The following is a 16291-nucleotide window of genomic DNA, read 5'->3' on the forward strand; positions in this document are numbered from 1 at the left end:
TTGTCATGTATGCTGAAAATAAGTGTAATCCAATGTCTTGAGTTCCTGGTTTTGACAAGTAGCAGATTGATTTGCCACTCAATGTTCATTCCCTAATCCCAAAAGTGTGTGGGAAATGCCTTGTAAGAAAAGCAATATGATAGTCTTACTAGTTTGTAAATTATAAAATTGTGTTTGACAGTGTTAGGCATTCTATAATTCATGACATTTTAAAAAATTGTATTTTATCCTTCTTAGGCCGAATACATCAAGCAATGGTAACATCTTTAAATGAAGATAATGAAAGTGTGACTGTTGAGTGGATAGAAAATGGAGATACAAAAGGCAAAGAGGTAAGATCAATCACGGAATTAAATCTTATTTTTAGTCCAATTATTACATTTTTTAATATAAAGCAAAACAGAAAAGCATATAGTTTTTATATAGTACGTGTGTCATTCCTTAAACATTCAACTGGTTTAAAAAAATTCACCCAGAGAAAGGTAGATTTCGCCTGTATATCTTATGTGATTGGACATATAATTAAGACCACAAAATTCAATCTTAAGAGAGATTTCTGCCCTAGCTGGTGTGCCTCAGTGGTCAGCCTGTACACCAAAAGGTTTCGGATTTGATTCCTGGTCAAAGGCTTGTACCTGGGTTGCAGGTTCGATCCCTGGCCCTCATTGGGGTACGCATGGGAGGCAACATGTTGCTCTCACATTGATGTTTCTGTCTCATCGATTTGTCTCTCTCTCACATCAGTGTTTCTGTCTCCCTTCCTCCCTCCCTTCCACTCTAAAAATCAATGGTAAAAAATAGCTTCAGGTGAGGATTAACAAAAAAAATACATAAAATATAATGTTCTTTCTTCACATGGTAAATACTAGAGCAGAGAAAATGAGTAGAATTGATTTTGATAGGCCACATGCAGAAAAAGAGCATTTTAGATTAGTATTTCCCAACCTTTTTGGACTCTGATTTCTTTTCTCAATAATTTATATTAATATCATTAATTTGTATAATATGATAATGATTTTAAGTAAAAAGTATTTTGCATTAGTATAGTACTAAAAATTGCTTTAAGAATTTTTATTCTATGTTCAACAGAGTCATTGTTGACTTACATAGTAAGGAAACTTTTTAATAATTATAACTATTTAGCCCTGGCCGGTTTGGCTCAGTGGATAGAGCGATTTTAGATAATCTAGCTTTCGAAGTAGTACCATTCATTAGGCTAAAATTATTTAACTTCTCTGTAAGTTTCTTTGAAAAATAAGGGCTTAATTGTCAAAATACACTGAAAATACATGTGGTTTTTAAAACAGATTGACTTGGAGAGCATCTTTTCACTTAACCCTGACCTTGTACCTGATGAAGAAATTGAACCCAGTCCAGAAACACCTCCACCTCCCACATCCTCAGCCAAAGTAAACAAAATTGTAAAGGTTAGTGATGAAAATTCAGAGCTGTGTGTGTGTGTGTGTGTGTGTGTGTGTGTGTGTGTGTGTGTGTGTGTTTGGTTTGAAATTGGCATGCTGTAGGAGTGTTTTTTAAGTATTTGTTTGTTTTTTAAAAAACAATGCTTTCTGCCATTCAAATGCATATATATATATGTACACACACACACACACACACACACATATATACACACATATACACTCCACATATTTTCAAGGATTGAGGTTGTCTAATTCACAATTACAACAATCTATAATAATAAAAGTGTAATATGCTAATTAGACTGGACATCCTTTCAGAAGACCTCCCAGAGGAAGCCGGGACTACAAGGGAAGCCAGTGCCAGCAGCCGGGGGAAAGAAGGCCTACTCTTGCACGAATTTCATGCATTGGGCCTCTAGTCATAAAATAAAATCCTTGCCCAGCAGGCATGATTTAATGGTTGAGCTTCAACCTGAACCAGGAGGTCACGGTTCGAGTACAGTCAGTGCACATGTCTGGGTTTCGGGCTTGATCCCGTGTGGAGTGTGCCGGAGGCAGCTGATCCATGATTGTCTCTCATCATTGATGTTTCTATCATTCTCTCTCCTTCCTGCTCTGAAATCAATTTTTAAAAATATTTTTTAAAAATCCTATAAACTCCTTGCCTGGTTAGGGTCTTTCCTAAGACTTATAGCTTCTCAGGAGTTACAGGTCAAAACAATTTGCTTATCAGTATTTGTTGAATGAATACAAATGACTTTGATAAAGAAAGAAGGACTGGTTTTATTCATAATAAAGTCTTACTCCAGTTATCTTATCAGTGAAGATAACTTTAAAATATGCTATATCCTCTCCAACAGTTTTATCTTTATAAAAAAAAGTCATGTTATTTTTATTATTTTAAAAGATAATTCCTTTACATTGCTATTGAAATTTCTCACTATTAAAAATTTGGGTCAAAATACAACTCTTGTTAAACTAGGTAGTCCTTCAAAGTTGTTGAATCTACAGTTTTTTGTGTTCGACTCAACAGGCATTTGTTGATTTTTCTACAATGTTGATTTTGTCACCTACAAAGATGAATGTGACATGGCTTTAACCCTATTGGAACTCGCTTTCAGGGAAGACATACATAGAAGCTTAACAGTTATCATCAAAACCTGCTTTTTAAACCATGCATATGAACATAAGACAGATTTTCAGTTCATATGATTTCAGCATATTGAGAATCACTGCTTAGAGGTCATTAGTTACCATTTGTAAACAGACTATTTTTCTTATTTGGCTTCACAACCTGAAGGATCTTCATAGTTGACACTTCTGGATCTGTCATAAGCAACATTTGCAGTGCCTTAGAATCACCTGGAAATTTTTTTTTTTTTTTGGCTCTTTTCAGTTTATTGCATGAAGGAGTTACACTAGTCCAAGTTAAAAGCAGACCCCAAATGGTTACATTATACAAGCTGTGAGGTTTTTAAACTTGTGACAAGGGACAGGAGGGAAATTCTACTCATTGCAAAGAAATCCTCACTTAAGCTTCTGTGAGCCAAAAGCACTTAAAACCCATGAACCTTCAGCTGGTCGTCCTTAGCCAGTCCAATCTCGACAAGGAACTGGCATATGTTCTTGCGCTGGTCACCCTGCAGCTGAATTACTTCTCCATATTCTGGATGCTCAATTACAGTACCATTGCAGGCAAATTTCTTCTTGAAGGCCTTCACTAGTTTCTTTTTATCGTAATCATCAGCGATCCCTTGGACAGTAGTAAGGGTCTTCCTGCCGTTTCTCTGTTGGATTCTTATATGGATATAATCCTCAGTGCCAGCGGGAAGCAGGTCATCACCCTTACTTGCATCAGCAAAGGGGTCTGGGAAGAAAGAAGCGAGGGGGGCTCAAGGGGGAGGTTGCTGAGTCCTCGGCGGCGGCTCAGTCACTGGCGAAATTTTTTTAAATTACTGATTCCTAGACCTGCTCTAAGAGATTGTTTTATCTAAAGGAAGAACTCTAGCATTAATACCTTTTTAAAAATACCCATGTGATTTGAATGTAGTTAGCGTTGAGAACCACTGCATTATTTTGCATCTTTTTTTTTAAGGTAAATAAAATGAAAGTCTTGGTAAATAAATAATAGGACCAAAAAATTGCTTCCCTAATCTATGCAGTCTTTGAAAGTCTATGAAATCTTTTAGTATAACTAACTGTTCATCTCATAGTATTTTGATCTTTCAGCTTAACAATGGGCTGTAAGTTGTCTAAAATTAGTATTTCATTAATTTCCCCCTGACATCCAAAGATGAAATGTGTTACATAGTTTTGGCAGGATAGCATGATGATTAAAAGTGCACCCTTGAATGAAATTACTTAACTTTTCTTTGCTTCAGTCTCCTTGTCTATGAAACTGGAATAGCAATAATAATAACTCATAGGGTTGTTGTGAAGATTAAGTGAATTTTATTGTGAAGATTAAGTGAATTAATACATGTAAAATCCATAGAGCAGTACCTGGCTCATTATTTCTGAGTATTTTGGGGGTAGAGAATACTCATAAACTTGAATATTAATAGCAGTAATTCATTAGGAGATTATTTGCAGTTTTTCTTCATTTAGTTTTAAATTATTGTATGTCTGCCTAGGTTTGTTTAAAGGAAACTGATTATGATATATTGATGAGGAGTAAAGAGAGAAAGTTAAATGAACATTTCTCTTTTATAGAATCGACGGACTGTGGCTTCTATTAAGAATGACCCTCCTCCAAGAGATAATAGAGGTAAAGTAAAAAATTACTAATTTTGCCTATTGGCCCTGACAAGGTAAATCAAAACTAAATATTACCCTTGAAGCATTGTTCTTAGTCTGCTGAGATCCTGCTCCCAGGCATGTTTGTTTGGCTCAAATAAATTCGAATAAACTAATAGAAATGTTCTTTTAAAAACGGCAAATATTACCCTTGACTTTATTATTTATTTAAACTTTACATGGCTAATTTTAAGATTGGTATCTTCTTGATTTCCTAATATAATATTGATAATATAAAAAATTTATAAATTTACAAAACTCCATGATATATGCAATATTTGATTCATCTAATGTACCCAATAATTTTTCAGATTTGAGTAGTGTTGTGACAAAGAAGGGAATGAGGAAGTAGTCTGTTGATTAATTTCACAAAATTTTGACATTTTATATAATTTTTTGGCTAACAGGCTTCCCAAAAGGGTCATGGGTATCTTTGGAGTCGGCTTAAAAAAAAAGTTGAACAGGTATAAATTTTAGTTAATGGCAGGTCTTTCATATATTTTCAGCCAGGAAGTATAAAGCATAGTTAATTTCTTATTTACTATTCGGCAGTTCAGAATGGTACTTTCTAATAGTGATGTTCCTCTATATGTATGGATGAGTTAGGAAGGATGGGCATAGGTATTAGAGGAGAGATCGGAAGTAGAGGGAAAGTTCTGTACTATGCACACTATCCTTTGAGTCTTGTGAAAATTTATATATCTTTGTAAAATGTAACACTTATATTTAATTTATAATGCTTTTTACACATTTATAGCATTCACAGTAAGAAACTCTCTGCTTAAGATTTGTGTATTCGAGGAGCAAATAATTGGATTTGGAATATAGGGAGGGTTAAAGGACTTAAGTTTTTACTTTCCGTAGTTCTGAAGTTTTCAAAATGAGAATGCATTTAAAATTTATATTTTGTACACTTATATTTTTAAATGATTATTAAAAATTAAGTTTGGCTTTGGTTTTTATATAAATTATTCAGATTGAGTTTTATAGTTAAAACTACATTGATGGCACCTAAGTCTGCACATATTATGCCGAAAACCTCTTAGCTTATTAGTTTATTGAATATAATTATTATATATTGTTTATGTGCACATTAGTAGAAAAACTGACAATTTGCTAATGCAACTTCTAAGTTATCAGTTCTTTTCAGTTACCTCTGTTCCTTTAACCAAGGTTCACCTCTATTAATTTTCTGTTCTGAATTCAAAATTTTTGTTTTACTTACAGTGGTTGGTTCTGCACGTGCACGGCCTAGTCAGCTTCCTGAACAGTCATCTTCTGCACAACAGAATGGTAGTGTTTCAGATATATCTCCAGTTCAAGCTGCAAAAAAGGAATTTGGACCTCCTTGTATGTAAATCATGTATCAAGGATTCAGTCATTTTAGGCATACATGTATTCTCTCTTGGTCATCTTTATATATCCCCAAATGGTAAACAGTCGAATTGCGAACTTGATTGCAGATTTCATTTTACCACCGTGGAAAAAATTTAAGTATTTCAGTTGCTTTGAATTTTAAATTCTGGGCAGATGATAATTTGACATCTTTATAGAAGAAATTCTTATGCTTCTTGCTTCAAAGATCTGTGATTCTAAACCAAGAGATGACATGTATCAATACATTAGAGTCATTTTTCTTGACTCTTATTTGTATATTGTCCTGTTCCTAGTTTTGTTAAAGCAGCTCATTAACTAAAGTTCATGTAGTTGTTATAGGCATGCTTTGTCACTGTGTACTTTTATTTTAATATGTGATGAAATTACACATAAAATTGTGTGTATAAGTACAATACTCTAAAAAGAAATCTATACTTTTACAGCTCATCTTTTTCTTTCAGCACGTAGAAAATCTAATTGTGTGAAAGAAGTAGAAAAATTACAAGAAAAACGAGAGAAAAGAAGACTACAACAACAAGAACTTAGAGAAAAAAGAGCCCAGGTTTGTAACCTGAAACATATTTTGTATATGTACCAACTGAAGGTCAGACTGTGTCAGTGAAAGTGAGTGACTTAGGAAAAAGTAGTTGAGGCGTTCATTTAAAGATTTCAGTATAGTTCTTTAATTGATATTGAGGAATAATATAAACTCTTGTGAAAATAAGTTATAACAGATTTTACTACATGTACTTCTCACGTTTTAGTGATTATGTGTTAGTCCTAAAGTTTGTTCCATTTTTAATAAGCTATTGTGTTACAGAATTCTAATATAAGAATAATAGGATTTTGACTTTTTAAAAATACCTGAAACTACATTTGGAAGAACATTCAGTTAAAGCACATGATTACATTATAAATTTTATTATTGTTTTTCCATTTTTCAATAATAAGGTCAACATAACACATTGAAAGTGGGGAAATTTCTTGTGTTTTGATTTTTACTAGATATTGAGAGTGTTACTGTGTTGTGCCCCTCTTGTGTTACCGGTAGCAAAACTTTATTAGCATCGGAAAAATTGCATAGAGAACTGATCTTTTATCTCTTTATAAGTCTCTCACATTAAAAATTCTGTTATTATACGTAAAACTCCTCCCTTGTGCTTATATGATATACTCAGAACTTGTTTCCTGTAATAAAACATCAGGATATTTTTTTTTTTTTTAGGAGTATTTTCAAGTGCCCTTAAGGGCATTTGAAAACAATTTTTACTCATAAAGATGTTATGTTTGGGAATTGTAGAACCAGCATAATATTCACCCTGAGTAAATCAGCTTCTATCTGAAGGTGATCTGAGAATGACCAGTTGGGTTTTGAAATAAATAATACACAAAAGAGCTAGATCTGGGCTCTGGCAGCTTGAGGCTGAATGCAAGTAACAGTCACAATGATTCTTCAGAGGCTCTTCAGGTTCTCTTCTGTCATTCGATCTGCAATCTCAGTCCATTTGAGGAGGAATATTGGTGTTACAGCAGTAGCATTTAATAAGGAACTTGATCCTGTACAGAAACTCTTCGTAGACAAGATTAGAGAATATAAAATTAAGCGGCAGTCATCTGGAGGGGCTGTTGATGCTGGTCCAGAGTATCAGCAAGACATGGAGGGAGCTTTTTAAGCTTAAGCAAGTGTATGGTAAGGTAGACATGAATATGTTCCCAGACTCCAAATTTGAAGTCCTGGAAAAACCCCAGTCCTGAAGAAATGTAAAATTTATCTGGTCATGTGTCCTAGATAAGTTGTATAACTGATCAGTATCAGAAGTAACATACATTTCAACAACTGTCAAATATTCTTTTATTCTGATTCCAAAAAATTATTTGGTGATTGGGGGGGGAGGGGGCGGGCCAAATCTACTGATACTTAGCACAGATGCCACCTGGTGTCTCCTGTGGGTACTTCATAATATTTTCACATAGCTTTGTGGTATCTTAATTTGCACTTTACGTAGTACTTCTCAATTGACATAGCTGGTTAATATTATTTCCTAGGAGTAAGTTTCATTAACAGTTTTTAAGTTTAATTATATTCCAAGCAAATCTGCATATGTTGTATGAAAAAATGTGAAATTGCATAGAGAACTGATCTTTTATCTCTTTATAAGTCTCTCACATTAAAAATTCTGTTATTATACGTAAAACTCCTCCCTTGTGCTTATATGATATACTCAGAACTTGTTTCCTGTAATAAAACATCAGGATATTTTTTTTTTTAGGAGTATTTTCAAGTGCCCTTAAGGGCATTTGAAAACAATTTTTACTCATAAAGATGTTATGTTTGGGAATTGTAGAACCAGCATAATATTCACCCTGAGTAAATCAGCTTCTATCTGAAGGTGATCTGAGAATGACCAGTTGGGTTTTGAAATAAATAATACACAAAAGAGCTAGATCTGGGCTCTGGCAGCTTGAGGCTGAATGCAAGTAACAGTCACAATGATTCTTCAGAGGCTCTTCAGGTTCTCTTCTGTCATTCGATCTGCAATCTCAGTCCATTTGAGGAGGAATATTGGTGTTACAGCAGTAGCATTTAATAAGGAACTTGATCCTGTACAGAAACTCTTCGTAGACAAGATTAGAGAATATAAAATTAAGCGGCAGTCATCTGGAGGGGCTGTTGATGCTGGTCCAGAGTATCAGCAAGACATGGAGGGAGCTTTTTAAGCTTAAGCAAGTGTATGGTAAGGTAGACATGAATATGTTCCCAGACTCCAAATTTGAAGTCCTGGAAAAACCCCAGTCCTGAAGAAATGTAAAATTTATCTGGTCATGTGTCCTAGATAAGTTGTATAACTGATCAGTATCAGAAGTAACATACATTTCAACAACTGTCAAATATTCTTTTATTCTGATTCCAAAAAATTATTTGGTGATTGGGGGGGGAGGGGGCGGGCCAAATCTACTGATACTTAGCACAGATGCCACCTGGTGTCTCCTGTGGGTACTTCATAATATTTTCACATAGCTTTGTGGTATCTTAATTTGCACTTTACGTAGTACTTCTCAATTGACATAGCTGGTTAATATTATTTCCTAGGAGTAAGTTTCATTAACAGTTTTTAAGTTTAATTATATTCCAAGCAAATCTGCATATGTTGTATGAAAAAATGTGGTTTCTGAGAATGTTCAATAATTTATTACTCATGGCTGGGAGAGGCTATTATTAACTACTAGTGGCCCGGTGCATGAAATTCGTGCATAGGGGGTGGGTGTTCCTCAGCCTGGCCTGCACCATCTTCAATCTGGGACCCCTCGAAGGATGTCCTACTGCCAGTTTACAGGGATTGGGCCTAAACCGGCAGTCGGACATCCCTCTCACAGTCCGGGACTGCTGGCTCCTAACCGCTCACCTGCCTGCCTGCCTGATTGCCCCTAACCACTCTGCCTGCCGGCCTGCTTGCCCCCAACTGCCCCCCCGCAGTCCTGATCACCCCCAACTAACCCCCACTGACAGCCTGCTCGCCCCCAACTGGCTCCCCTGCTGGTCTGCTCACCCCCAACGATCACCCACAACTGCCGTCCCCTCTTGGCCTCTAACTGCCTCTATGTCGGCCCCACCACCATGGCTTTGTCCAGAAGAACGTCCGGAAGGTCTCCTAGAAGGTCTCCCAGTCTAATTATCATAATACCCTTTTATTAGTATAGAGGCCTGGTGCACGGGTGAGGGCTGGCTGGTTTGCCCTGAAGGGCATCCCGGATCAGGGTGGGGGGTTGCCTTGGGGTGTGGGGCAGCCTGGGCGAGGAGCCTGTGGTGGTTTGCAGGCCACCCACGCCCCCATGGGGTGAGGGTACCCGCTGGGGGGGGGGCGTGGCCAGCCTGGGTGAGGGGCTGAGGGCTGTTTTCAAGCTGGCCACACCCGCTTCAGGCTGGGGGTTCCTGCTGGGGTGCCTGGCCAGCCTGGGTGAAGGACTGATGGCTGTTTGCAGGCTGGCCATGCCCCCCAGAGGGAACCCTCACCCCATGGGGGCATGGCCAGCCTGGGTAAGGGGCTGAGGGTCATTTTCAGGCTGGCCATGCCCCCGGCAACCCAGGCTCCCAGCTCCTCCTTTTTTTTTTCCAGCCCCTCCTTGAGTGGAGGCCAGGGCCAGCTGGAAGCCTGGGTCGCCCCTGACCCAGGCTCCCAGCCACTCCTTCAGCGGCAGTCAGGGCAGGCGGAAGCTTGGCTTTCTCCATTGCCGGGAGCAACCCAAGCCTCCTGCTCGCTCCAGCTCTGTGGCTGCCGCCATCTTTGTTGGGTTAATTTGCATACTCACCATGATTGGTGGTGTAGCGGAGTGATGGCCAATTTACATATTTCTCTTTTATTAGTGTAGATTGCTATTTACTATATGTTAATCTGAATTTCCTCAGTTTTGAAGCAAAAATGTAAATTGCAGTTGTTAAGTTTTTCTCCAGGGCTGAGTAACCAAAGAAAGAGAGGCTGCCAACTCCATCATTATATAAAGAGTTTATTGCCTGGTCATGTGGCTCAGTGGTTGAGTGTCAACCTATGAACCAGGAGGTCATGGTTCGATCCCCAGTTAGGGCACAGGCCACGGGGGTTGCAGGCTCAATCCCCAGTGTGAGGCGTGTAGGAGGCAGCCAATCAATGATTCTCTCTCCTCACTGATGTTTTTCTCTCCCTCTCCCTCTCCCATCCTCTCTGAAATTAGTGAAAATATATACTTTTTTGAAAAAGCCTTTATTAAGGGAATTTACATGTATGTGAGGTGGCCTTAGTTGGTGGCAAGAAGACATGGATATCCGTCATGTGGCAGGCGCTAAGGTGTTATATAGGATAGGGCTGGATGGATAGGGGTCCTGTGGTGTAACTGCCCCAGTTGAGGGGGAAATGCCTTACATACTTCCCCAGGGCAGCATGCCTGGGGCATAGGGGAGAAGTCAGTTTCTGAGAGGATTTAAGGGAAGCATCATTCTTCTGGCCTATGTCTAGCAGGATCTATTTGGATCTAGCAGGAGGGACAGCAGCAGTCAGGCAAGGTCAGGAAGTGGTTGTGTCATAGAACAGTCTCTCCTCCATAGCAATCAGTATCTAATAATTTGAATATTAAAGATTTTAAAAATTATCTTGGCTTTTGATTTCTTTAAATTCTATATCCTATTGATTTGGAAGTGTTTTACCTTGACTTAGTTTTTTTTTTTTTTTTTTTTAAAGAGAGCCAGCAAAAATAGAAAATTAACTTAAATGAATCCATATTTCTATTTTGCTGAATCACTGGATTAAGAATTGGGAAGAAGAATCTGATTAAATGAATATTTCTAGAATTTCAGCTTTTCTAGAGATGAGTACTATTTCTCTTTTGTTCCATTTTCTAAGAATAATTAAGGTATATGTATAGTAGATGAATTTTTGAATTATGTCAAGGGTGGCTTTAATAAGGAATGTTTGGTTTAGAATTAACAATATGTGTAGACCTACAAAATTGTATTTTTAATTTAAAAGTGATTCCTAAGCATATGACTAGTCATAACTGAAACTAAAGTATATCACATCTTCAGTTTGAGTCTGAGCTGAGCTAGGGCAAGTGACATAATCTGGTAGTTTAATTTTAATTTTCAAACTATATATAGCACCAGTGCAACAAATGCTGTATTACTATAATTATAATAAATGATGATTCTCTTTGTCTTCTTGTAGGATGTTGATGCTACAAACCCAAATTATGAAATTATGTGTATGATCAGAGATTTTAGAGGAAGTTTGGATTATAGACCATTAACAACAGCAGATCCTGTAAGATTTTTTTGTAAATCATTGCTCTGGAACTCTGTACTCAAATAAAAACATGTTTGATTCTAACTAAATTAATATTGTATTTACTAGATAAATTTTCCTTTCTTATGTGCCCATTTCCTGCATTTTAAGAAAAATCAAGAAATCATCCACATTTATGCCTCTCTTCCATAATTGATTGTATCAGACATGCTTCCTACAGAGATGTCCATTTCAAAGCAAAGCCTTCCCTGTCTTTGGTAGGACAGAACAATAATTAAAGGACTTATGTCTGAACACCCAATTTCCTTTATTTCCTCTTTGGCTTGTGCTATAGATCCCACTGTCCAACTTATTTTAATGTTATTTTGGCTTTATAAGTGATGGTTGTTGAGGACTGCAATAGACCAGAAATTTAGTGCTCAAAAAGTATTCTGTCTTATTACTCAATTCATTTCCTATTGAAGAATAAGAATTTATTGGACAGGGAATGTTTTTGTAATTGGTACTTATGAAAAATAATCCATCTGACCTAGCATATACAGAATGTAGTATTGGGTACACAAAACACATTTGTGTTCAGCAGGTGTATTATATAGGATTTAATAGTTGTTCATAACATTTACATCCCATATATTTGGGTACCTCTCCCTGTGGGTACCCCTCCTTGCTACCCTTACCTTTGTGTAATTTCCTGTCTCTGAGCTCATACTTTAGGAAAGGGATTAGCAAACTTTTTCTGAAAAGGGCCTGATGGCAAATATTTTTGGCTTTATGAACCATATGATATGGTATTTGTCACAACTACTGAATTCTGCTTTTGTAGTATGAAAGCAGCCATAGACAACATAAATGAATGGGTATGACTGTTCTAGTAAAACATTACAAAAGGAGGTAGTAGGCTGGATTAATCCTGCAGGCCATACTTTGCTACTCCCTGCATTATAATAATTATTTTTAAAAGGCAAGTATTGGGAACATAAATTTTATGAAAAATATTTATGTGTAAGAATTGGCATATTCAAATTATTTTGCTCAATAATCTCCTGGGAATCATGTTTCTTGTCTATATAGTTATCTTTTCCAACAAGTTTCCCTGTAATCTACCTGAAAATACACCACTTGCTTTTGTTTTATATAGCACATCTTAAAGTTAATAAGGCAGCTTCTTAACATGAACTTAATGCTCTACAAGGTTATTAATGGTTTACCATACAACAGAAAAAATAAGGGAGTCTCCATTAAAATATGTGCAAGTTAATTTGTGGGTTTTTTTTAAGCTTATCCTATTTATGCCATACCTAAATTTCCAAAATCTCTGAAGGAAATGTTGTAAAATTGACTTCATTGTTTTACATAACACTGATAATCACTGAAATATAATATTTTCTTTCTAGATTGATGAACATAGGATATGTGTTTGTGTAAGGAAACGACCACTCAATAAAAAAGGTATGATGTTTATTGAGTTGTAATAAAGGTTGATTTTATCCTGCTTGTAATAGCAAAAAATCAAATTGGTTGGGGACAGTTCAGTGTAAATTATTTTATCTGTATATAACCTTTCTGCAGATTTCTATGATTAATCTATTGATTTGTTACTACTGTATGAAATGTTGCCATTTCTGGTTCTTGCTTTAAGAAATCTTGATTTTTTTACTTTGTTATTGAAATATTCTGTCTTATTGAGTGGGATAAGAATTCACTACTTATATTTGAAGAACTCATTACTTTTTTGTACATTAATGCAAATTCTGTAAAGTTCCTGGGCATTGATTTTCATTTGTTCTTTTAGAAACTCAAATGAAAGATCTTGACGTAATCACAATCCCTAGTAAAGATGTTGTGATGGTACATGAACCAAAACAAAAGGTAGATTTAACACGGTACCTAGAAAACCAAACATTTCGTTTTGATTATGCCTTTGATGACTCAGCTCCTAATGAAATGGTTTACAGGTAGGTAGATTTGTTTTAAATTTGAATTTTGTTCTCACATCATGTGCTTATTATTACCTGAAACATATTGATCTTGGTATATCTCTCCAGAGTTGTTACATGCTTTTGTATTCTGAGTTTAAACAAAGAAGAATATATAATAAACATTGTAATAACTATTAACACTTGGTCTCTTTAGTGCTTCCCCAAACCATAGTTTCCATTACTGATTAACTTATATGCATATCACACATGTATATGGATAGGAAATTTATAAAAAATGTTGACATTTTTGTACCTCTGAGAATGGGAAGTAATTAGAGGAGGACTTTTTTTTTAAAAATTTCTATACTATAAAGAAATTTGAAATATTTATTATACAACTAGTCTAATTTGTCTAAATATTTAGCTTGTACCACCACTTCAGGGGGAAAATGTGCTGTAAATCTACTTGCATTTATCTAATTTCTATCGTCTTTAAGCTTTGGGATAGTTTTAATACATGAAATTCTTGTATGTTAACATATTCAACTTATAAGCAGCTCAAATTTAATATATAATATATTGATATCTCAAACTTTTATGCCAAATTTGGATTTTCATATAGGCTTTGTAAACATTCACCTCTAATTATTGTAACAGGTTAGTTTAGCAGCTTTGTTATTTCAAACTAACAATTTATTTTAATGCTATTTTCAGTGACCTTTTACTTTATAAATATGATTACAAACAGAAAATTAAAGAGTTGTTCTGGCCAGTTAGCTCAGTTGGCTAGAGCATCATCCCAAAACATTAAGGTTGCAGGTTTGATCCCTTGTCAAGGCACATACAAGAAGCAACCAATGATTGCATAAATTAAGTGGAAAAACAATTGATCGTTCTCTCTCTCTCTCTTTCCCTTCCTCCTTTTCCCCTTTCTTTCTTTCTCTCTAAAAATCAATGAATTAATATATTTTTTTTAAAAGAATTATTAAGTGTCTTAAGAATTGAAGATGTTATAAACGATATAGTGTTGAAACCAACTCCATTGGTCTTAAGCTGGCAAACTGGAAGTTTAGTTGTAAAGAAAGAGGACAAAATTAAAGGACATTTGAATACTAGACAGAATTTTTTTTTTAATTCTGGGGTACATCTTTAATACTGTCAACAATTAACAATTATAAACTGTATATTTTTTACCTTTTCTGAGAATAGAGTCTACTTCCCCCTTTCTCTCTTCTTCCATTCCTGCCTATAAAATATGTCTGTTTGCCTTTTATAGTCATTTTCAAGAAATTATAAATAAAGATGTTTTTGTATATGCCAGGTTTAGTAAACATTCTCTGTTTTCAACTGTATTTATGCTTCTTAACTACCAATATTAATTCTACTCCCTTTCTCTTAACCTTAACTTTATGGATTGAGGAGTTAGACCTTTTCTTGTCTAATCAGGCTCATTTCTAGAACTTTTCCTGCTCTTTTTGTATGTTCTCCAGTTGTGCCTTTAAGAAAAATATATCAGTGGGACTAAGGGGGGAAGGAAGTGGAGGGGTTCATCTGTAATACTGTCAACAATAAAAAATAGTTTTAAAAAATTAATTAAAAACATCAGAGTTGTATATAGTATTTTATATATATTATTTTGAAGTCTATATAAAAAGTATATTTGTTTTCTATTATACCTTTTAGTGCTCTTAGACCTTTTAGTGCTCTGCTCAATAAAATATTTCTTGACCTTCCTACCTTTTAATTTTAACTCTGGTGGTGATTATACTCATAGGTTTGAAAAATCCATATCATAATGTTTTGGCATCCCTTTTTTAATTTTAATATATTTTTGTTGATTTCAGAGGGTAGAAGGGAGAGGGAGAGAGAGATGGAAACATCAGTGAGAGAGAATCATTGATTGGCTGCCTCCTGCACAACCCACAATGGGGATCAAGCCCTCAACCAGGGCATATGCCCTGACTGGGGATTGAACCATGACCTCCTGGTTCATAGGTCAACACTCTCAACACTGAGCCATGCAGGCCAGACTAGCATCCTTTTCTTGAATCAAGACTATCAACTCAGAACTTAATTTCTTATAAGCATAATTTATTTTTACTTGTCCACATTCAATGAAATATTATTTTTCTGCTTGTTTAGATAGTCTAAGATAATCGCTATATATAAAAGCCTAAGTGACTGTTCAACCAGTCACTATGACGCGCATTGACCACCAGGGGGCAGACGCTCCCTGGTGGTCAGTGCGCTCCCACAGCAGGAGCGCCGCTCAACTGACTGGCAGGCACCAGACGCTGGGCTCACTGGGCTCATGGCTGGCGAGCACAGCTGCAGTGGCGCAAGCTTCTCCTGTGGACACTCCCCCTGCGCACTTCTTCCCCTCATCCCCCAATCCGGACGGGGACCGACATTGGCATTGGGACTGATGGCATGAGCCCACAGCCACGTCCACTGGTATCACCCTAGGACAGGCGCATGGAGACCACAGCGGAGTGGCAGCGAGCCTACCAAGCGGTGGCAGCGGCAGGTGCAGCAGGGCTGAGATGAGTAGGAAAGGCGCAGCGCCTGGCCTGGGCTCAGGCTCCTCCCCAGCCGCCTGCCACTTTGCGCACTACTACATCCCTTGGGGGATGTAGGACTGCCGGTTTCAGCCAATCCCTGCAGGCCAGGCTGAGGGTCCCCACCAGTGCACGAATCTGTGCACCTGGTGTCTAGTTTAAGAATAACTCTGTGTTTTGTGTACTCACACTTTTTTGTATGTAAACCTACTTTTGCCCCACCTGGTATATAACAAAAAACAAAACAACCCTGTATGTTTTACTTATCTGGCTAATGTTACCATCTTTTGTTATTTTTCTAAACTTTCCTATGGTCTTCTATATATATAGCTCAGTTACCGTTAGATTTTATTGTCCATCATTATTGTGATCTTTATTATGGAACTAGGGGCCCCGTGCACTAAAATTTGTGCACTCGGGGGCGGGCAGCCCAGCCTGCGCCCTCTTTC

At 36.7% G+C, this 16291-nt stretch overlaps 1 protein-coding gene and 2 pseudogenes across 6 annotated transcripts in view; all 3 read left to right on the plus strand.

Moving 5' to 3' along the window:
* Window positions 1-212: 212 nt before the first annotated feature.
* KIF2A (kinesin heavy chain member 2A) overlaps window positions 213-16291 on the plus strand; it is a 34774-nt gene continuing 18695 nt past the window's right edge. The window contains exons 1-8 of one of the 6 annotated variants that reach the window (XM_014548892.1): window positions 213-332; window positions 1308-1427; window positions 4134-4188; window positions 5445-5567; window positions 6038-6156; window positions 11288-11383; window positions 12760-12814; window positions 13158-13320. In XM_014548892.1, the coding sequence (XP_014404378.1) occupies window positions 255-332; window positions 1308-1427; window positions 4134-4188; window positions 5445-5567; window positions 6038-6156; window positions 11288-11383; window positions 12760-12814; window positions 13158-13320 (809 nt within the window). In that variant the 5' untranslated portion in view covers window positions 213-254. The remainder of the gene's footprint in view (window positions 333-1307; window positions 1428-4133; window positions 4189-5444; window positions 5568-6037; window positions 6157-11287; window positions 11384-12759; window positions 12815-13157; window positions 13321-16291) is intronic. The other 5 variants (XM_005857924.2, XM_014548896.1, XM_014548887.1 and 2 more) reach the window with 5 other exon arrangements.
* LOC102255336 lies at window positions 7005-7471 on the plus strand (annotated as a pseudogene).
* Window positions 8050-8516, plus strand: LOC102255022 (annotated as a pseudogene).

The sequence above is a fragment of the Myotis brandtii genome, unplaced genomic scaffold (genome assembly GCF_000412655.1).
Source record: "Myotis brandtii unplaced genomic scaffold, ASM41265v1 scaffold115, whole genome shotgun sequence".
Classification (NCBI taxonomy): Eukaryota; Metazoa; Chordata; class Mammalia; order Chiroptera; family Vespertilionidae; genus Myotis; species Myotis brandtii.